The sequence below is a fragment of the Lagopus leucura genome, unplaced genomic scaffold (assembly GCF_019238085.1).
Source record: "Lagopus leucura isolate 7727_CA_CO unplaced genomic scaffold, USGS_WTPT01 Super-Scaffold_100064, whole genome shotgun sequence".
Taxonomy (NCBI): Eukaryota; Metazoa; Chordata; class Aves; order Galliformes; family Phasianidae; genus Lagopus; species Lagopus leucura.
This window is the reverse complement of record NW_024962308.1, coordinates 1,084,376-1,091,002: the sequence shown is the minus strand read 5'-3', so window position 1 is coordinate 1,091,002 and position 6,627 is coordinate 1,084,376. Positions and strand designations below refer to the sequence as shown.

Here is a 6,627-nt window from a genome sequence, read left to right as displayed (position 1 = left end):
GGGGGGGGGCCGAGGTGGGGCTGCAGAGCGATGCTCCAACGCCGCCCTGCAGGGACGCGTGGCACCGCGGGGACGCGGAATGGGACAGCGGGCAGCATCGGCCCCGCACGGGCTGAGCGCAGGGGGCTCCGTGCGCTGTGAAGCACGGACGGTTGTGGTGTTTTCTCGGTTTTTTCTTTTTTTTTTTTTCTTTTTTCTTTTTCCCCTTTTTCTCCCATCTCGTCTCCGCCGCGGCCTCCACGCGCTTCCTGCGCCGGCCTCAGGATCTCCCCCCCCATCCCGGCGGCAGCTGCTCCACGGCTTTAAATAGCGCGCAGGAAGGAGCAGCCGGGGGGACGCGGCCGGAGATGTCCGGCGGGATGGGAAATGTGTGGGGCGGGCGGGGCGGCCCCATCCGTGGGGCAGACGCGGGCACCTGGCTGTGCGAGGCTCCTGAACTCTGCTTCCCCCCGGGCCGGACGCTGCCAGCGGAGCCCCGAGCAGCAGGAGGGGCTGAGCCGCGGGGCGGCCCCACGGCTGAGAAGCTCCGGAGGGGGGAGAGCGGTGTGGGGGCAGCGGGGAGACAGGATGCCGAGAGCTCCGGGGGGAGGAAGCTGAAGCAGCGTCCCGGAGCAGCAGTTCACGGCCGAGGTTTCCTGGAGGCCGCTCGTTCGGCCCGCATCTCCTCCCCCATCCTTCGGCACAGGACGGTGCAAGGCCAGGCCGTGCCCCCCCGCTCCGTGCAGCCCTCCCCCCGTACCAGCATCTTGTGGGCGCCGAGGAGCGCGGCCAGCCCGGAGCCGGGCAGCCCAGTGCCGGGGGGAGGGACCGAGGGCCAGAGAAAGCGGATTTTCCCCTGTAAGGAGATGTCGCGGTCACATCTCACACCCCTCTCCTTCTCCTCCCCCCCCCCCCCGAGGCTGACGCCCCAGCAGAGCGAGGGCTGCGACCGCGGAGCAAAGGGTGCAGCAGCGCTGGGAACGGCGCGGATGGAGATGGAGATCTGCCCCCGGGAGGAGGCGATGGGCGCCCGCAGGAGGGCCGTCAGCACGGAGGGGTGGGATGGTGCAGCCCCCAGTGCTGCTCAGCACAACACCAGCTGGGGGGGACACGCAGGACACCGCACCGTAAAACAGCCCCTATTTATTTGTGCCAAAGTCTCAGAGGCCCTCGGGATAAAACGCGAAGGAGGAAAGGAAAACAGTCAACGTGAGGCTGCAGGGGGATGAGGAGCCTCCCTCACCTGCGGTAGCGATAGCGCTTGAAGTGGAACCACAGCTGGAAGATGCCGTTGGCAAACTGGCAGCGGAAGCCGTGGCGGTGGGAATATTCCCACTCCCTGTTGACGATCTTGAAGGCGATGTCCTCGTAGGGAGGCCCGGCATGGAAGCGCAGGATGGCAAAGTCCTTGTTGTCCTGACAGGCCTCCAGGAAATACTCCGGTGTCGAGCGTTTGTCGATGAGGTCGGGGTAGAAGATGTTGAATTTGTAGCCCTGCACGATTTTGGGCGGGGGGTTGTCGAAGTCGTAATGGGTTTGGTTGTATTTGTTCCACTCGAAGCCCGTGTGCACGCGGTTGAAGAAGCGCGGTTTGCGGGGCCGGTATTTGTCTGCCCACAGGTAAGCCTTGCCCGTCAGCGGCATCTCCACGCTGAACTGAGCCTCGTCTGCTCCCATGCCCTCCTTGGCCTTGCGGAAGAAAATGTCGTCGGCGCTCTCGGTGGCGTTGCCTGCAAGGAGGAGAGGTGAGGGGCGGCCCTGCGGCGTCAGCCCGGTGCTGGGGGATGCGGAGGGAAGGGGAGCAGAGCCGGACCGCGAGCTGTGAGCGCTGGGTGCCGGGTTGGGAAATGCATCCTAAATATCCTGCCACTCATTTGTGGCTCGAGCAGTGCGATGACAGCTGGGATTGGGAAGGAGCTGCCCCAGCTGTGCAGGGCACGGCAGCACCCTGAGCTGCGTCCCGCTCACCACCCGGCTCTCGGCCACCGCCGTGAGCTCCAGCCCTGCCTCCCGCTCACCCAGAGGGCGGTGCTCCCTGCAGCCCTGCATCCCAGGGCTCGTCTGCCACCCCCCCCCCCGGGCCCGGCCGGGTTCTCCTACCTGTGACCTGGAGCTGCTGGCGCAGCAGCAGCAGCCGATGCGTGTCCTCCTCTGCCTCCAGCACGTGGGCATCGAAGGGCAGCTCGTTGGTGCCCAGCAGCCGGGGGCTGTACTTCCCTGTGTCGTAGTCGTCCAGGCTCTGCTGGATCAGGTCCTCCTCCATCAGCACGGCTTCCCCCTCTGCTTCTTCTTTGACCTCCACGTCCTGCTCAGCCTCTGGCTCTGAGGACGGCCCCGGCTGCACCACGATGCTCTCTTCCGCATCCAGCCTGCAGGGAAGAGAGAAAAGAACCGGGATGGAGGTGGCAGCTGTGCTTCCTGACGTCTGCCTGGGGACAGACGGGCGCGTGCCCACAGGGGATGCTTGCACAGTCCTGCTCCCCACCTGTCGCTGGGGGACACCGGCTCCCTCTTGATGATGGGGAAGAGCGGTTCGCTCTCCACGCCCTGCTCCTGCTTCAACTTGTACAGCTTCTGGCGCAGCACGTCCTGGTGCCGCTCCCGCAGCCTGCGAGGGGACAGCAGCCAGGTCACAGCCAGCACGGCCACGGCCGGGACGCCACAGCCGGCCCCTTCCGCAGCCCCCCGCTCTCACCTGGCCCGAGCCATGTAGGCCTTCAGCTGCTGCAGCAGGCTCTCCCAGTAGCCGATGTCGAGGTTGGGCCCCCCCGCCCGGATCTTGCTCTCGATGCCCTGGTACAGCACCTGCAGCTGGTTGTAGGTCTTCCCCTTGAACACGGACTGCACGTCCGAGCTGACAGAGGCGTTGACGCCGTCCCGCCGCTCCCCTGAACAGGAGGGAAAGGGAAAGGGCTGCCAGCCTGCAAGCGCTCCTGCACCCAGCTGCCCCAAACAGCCACCACATCCACAGTCCATCCCAGAAGCAAAGTGCAAACCCCTGCAAACGGGGCCTGCGCCGTGCTCTGCCTGTTGTACGCACTCTCTTCAAGCCCACTCGTGCTTACCTGGTCCTCCTTTCCCAGAGGCCTCCAGTTTGCGGAGCTTTGCTATCTCATCCTCCGTGATGATGGTCATGTCCCTCCAGAAATCCACGTTCTTGCCCTGCTCCAGCTCCATGTAAACCTGCGTGCAGAGGACAGCCAGGACTTCAGCCGCTTGCTGATGCTTAAAGCTCAAGGAGGGAAGCCCCGAGTCGCCACCCTGCAGACAGCCCTGCTACCTGGATGTCCTCCACCAGATCCTCCATGTCGGACACAGTCAGGCCGTTCAGGAAGGTGTAGGGTTCATGCATCTCCACAGCCAGGTCGTCATCCTCCGCACTGATGTATTTAGCCAGCAGGTCAATGGGTTTTGCCCTCCCATCCCGAATCCGGATCTTCGACCTGGGTGAGAGCAGAGAGGCTGTGAGCAGCACCCGCCACCCCTGCTCCCCACAGCCTGTCCCCGCAGAACCGCTCACCTACCGCAGCTTGGCCTGCTGCAGGTGGAAGTTGTCCTCCTGCTCCTCCCAGGTTTTGAAGTGCTCTGCCTCTTTCTCCCTCTGCAGCATCTCCAGCTCCTGCTCACGCATCGCCTTCTCCCGCTCTCTCTCCAGGCGCAGCTGCTTCACCTGCTCAGGGGCAGAGAGAGAAGTGAGGCTGCTGGGCCTCCTGCAGGGTTCCCACCCGAGGACACCGCTGTCACCACACTCCATGACCCCCCTCAGCCCCTGAGATCAGCCCAAGGCTCCCCAGAGAGCCTGCCAGCCCTTTGGAGGACAGGGGACACATGGTACAACTGAGTGCTTTGGTGACTTTGTCCTTGTCAGCACATCCTAAAGCTGGATTCAGCTCCAGGAGAAAGTCTCAGCCTGGAACAGAAGTGAGCACACTGCAGCACTCGCGTGTTACAGAAAGAACAAGGGAACTTTCAGCTTGGGCTGGGAGCAGCTGGGAGAGTTGGGCTGTCTGTGTCAGATTGTAGGAATGACAGAGGGACGCTGATCCCACCTTCTGCAGCTCCAGGCGATTGTCCTCCTGGATTCGCTTGTTCCTCTCCTTCAGGTCCTTCTCATCCAGGTGGCTGATCCCCTTCTTTTCCAGTGCCTGAAGCAGAGCAGCCAAGAGAAGCCATGAAACCAAGCCACCTCCTTCAGCCTCTCAAGGGGCAGCAAACATTGCATCCACCCGCTTCTGCTGCTCCAGCAAGCTCTCGGCCTGCCTGAGATCCCCAGCTCCCTCAAATGCTCCTCCTGCAGCCTCCCAGGAACACCTGAGCTCAGCCCGTGAGCCCACCCCACCAGACAAGCAGCAATGTGAGCACTGAGCACCACCTGGGAACCCCTCCTGCACCGAGACCTGACTCCCCACCCTGAATCCAACGGTGGATGTTTGTCTTTAAGAGAACAGAGGAAAAACCCCGCAGAGCTTTACAGGAACACCCGGCTGATGTCCTTCGAGAGCTCTGCTTTCACGTGGCTCCCTTCAGTTTTCCCACCTGAAGAAAAGGGCCCTCCTAATGCCCCACTCTGTGCTCCCATCCCGCAGCAGCCCCAGGTGCCCTCTGAGCTGACACGCAGAGCTGCCTCTTAGGACAAGCAGACCTTGGAGCGCTCACCTTGCTCCAGATGAACGTGCCCAGCAGGTTGTTGTCCCCAAAGGGATTGTCCGTGTTGGTGTAACCCATGTACTCCTCTCCCCACCCCATCTTCTCCCGCTTCTTCCTCTCCTTGGCCTCCTTCTTGGCCAGCCGGCGGGCTCGCTTCTCCTCAGGTGTCTCCAGTGCCTTCATGAGCGCAGCTTGTTTCTTCTTCTCCTCCTTCATCCTCAAGCGCTCCTGAAGGCTCGGCTGCTGCCCCGACTCCTCCTGGCCCCGGGAGCGCGGCGGGGAGGGCGAGCTGACCGAGGACACGGAGGACTTGGAGCCAGCCCTCCTCCTCCGCCTGTCCCTGCTCCGCGCTCGCCTCCTGTCTCGCTCTGCACTCGAGTCAGAGGAACGACCCCGGGACCGCGAGCGGTGCCTCCTTTGGCTTTTATGGTGCTGCTCTCTGCTTTTGTTCTTCTTCTTCCGTTTCTGTCTTTCATCGTCGGAATCAGAACTAAGGGGGGAAATTCACGTTTTGGTTGCTGGTTTTGGGCTCTGCATCGAAGAAGCGCTTCAGGAGAGAAGTGCTTCCCCAGGCACAGAATGGCACGACCTGTTCTGAGCCGCAGCAAGAACCAACAGTAGAGCATTCAGCTCAGCACCCGCTGCCTGCAACGCACCCCATTCCCACAAGCTGCGTTAGTGGCACACACAGCACTGCTCCAAGCTGCCGCGTTACTGTGCGCACAACAGAGCTGAGCCCTCCTGAGGAGCTCTGTGATGGCTGTGACAGCGGTGTGACAGCATCCCAGCCACCCAGAGCTGCTGGTCTCCCCGTGTTCCTTCATCCCGCCCCGGCGCTATGGCTGTACGATCCAGCTCAGCCCCTCAGCACTGCATGATGCCGACCGGTGGGGCTGAGCACAGCTTGGGGCCCAGTTCCAGCTGACACAAAGCTCAGATGCAGTGGCTCCAGCTCCTGACCGAAGCTCCACAAGTTCCCAAGCACAGGGCGCAGCTCCCCGCCTGCCCCAGAACGAGGCCCAACTCCCCCCAGCGCAGCCCTGCCGCATCGCCCCCGTTCCCAACTTAAAGCCCAGTTTCCCCCACAGCGCCCAACCACGCCGGGCCCGGTTCTGCCCGGCTGCGGCCTATTCCCTCCCACAGCGTCCCGCCCCCGCCAAGGCCCGGTCCCCGGGACGAGGCCAGGCCGCACCGAAGCCAACTTCCCCCCCAGACTCTGTAGGCCCGGTCCCGAGCACGGGGCCCGGCTCCCCGCCTGCCCGAGGCCCGGCAACCGCAGCCCGGCCCAAACGCAAGGCCCAGCTTCCCCAGCGCACCGGGCCCGGTTCTGACAGGCCGAGTTCCGCTCCTCCCCCGGGCCTGGTCCCACACAAGGCCGCACGGGGCCCGGATCCCCGCAAGGCCGCACGGGCTCCGTTCACTCCCGGGCCCCTTTTCCCCGCCCTGGCTCCGGCCCCGGCCTCCCTCCAGGCCCAGCCGTGCCCGGTTCCCACCTCCAGGCCCCGCTCACCCTGAGCTCCCTTCCCTCCGCCTTCCCCTGCTCCGGCTCCGCTTTCCTTCACTGTCGGACCGCTCCCGGTTCCTCTCTCGGTCCCTCCGGTCGCGGCTCCGCGATCCCGACCCCATTCCGCGGCCAGCCGGGGCTCTCGAGCCGCGCGGTGCCCGGTGGGTGCGGGTGGAGGCGGGGCCGGGGGCGGGCCAAAGACGGCCGGTTGCTTTCGGTTTTTTCCCTCCCTCTTTTTTTCTTTCTCTCTTCCCCCCCTTTTTTTTTTCTTTCTTTTTTCTCCCCCCAACCCCCCCTCTCCCCTCCCTTCTTCTTTTTTTCTTTCTTTTTCCTTTTTCTTTTTTCCTCGCCCCAGTTGCGGCGCGGGCCGGGCAGGAAGGCTCGGACAGCTCGCGGCGTGTACAGCACATAGAGAATGCTTTATCACAGAGCCGAGGACACATCGCACCGACGTACAGTTCTCCGGAAAACAGAACAAAACAAAACAAAAAGAACCC

General features: G+C 63.6%; 1 protein-coding gene across 1 annotated transcript; it reads right to left on the bottom strand.

Annotated features, from left to right (window-relative positions):
- Window positions 1-1,107: 1,107 nt before the first annotated feature.
- Window positions 1,108-6,296, bottom strand: CACTIN (cactin, spliceosome C complex subunit). The gene is made up of 10 exons (XM_042886863.1): window positions 6,137-6,296; window positions 4,636-5,116; window positions 4,029-4,124; window positions 3,504-3,649; window positions 3,260-3,422; window positions 3,045-3,162; window positions 2,675-2,867; window positions 2,465-2,587; window positions 2,080-2,348; window positions 1,108-1,709 (listed from the first exon to the last, which is right to left on the bottom strand). The coding sequence occupies exons 1-10, from the start codon at window positions 6,250-6,252 to the stop codon at window positions 1,219-1,221; spliced, it is 2,196 nt and encodes a 731-aa protein (XP_042742797.1). The 5' UTR covers window positions 6,253-6,296; the 3' UTR covers window positions 1,108-1,218.
- Window positions 6,297-6,627: the final 331 nt, after the last annotated feature.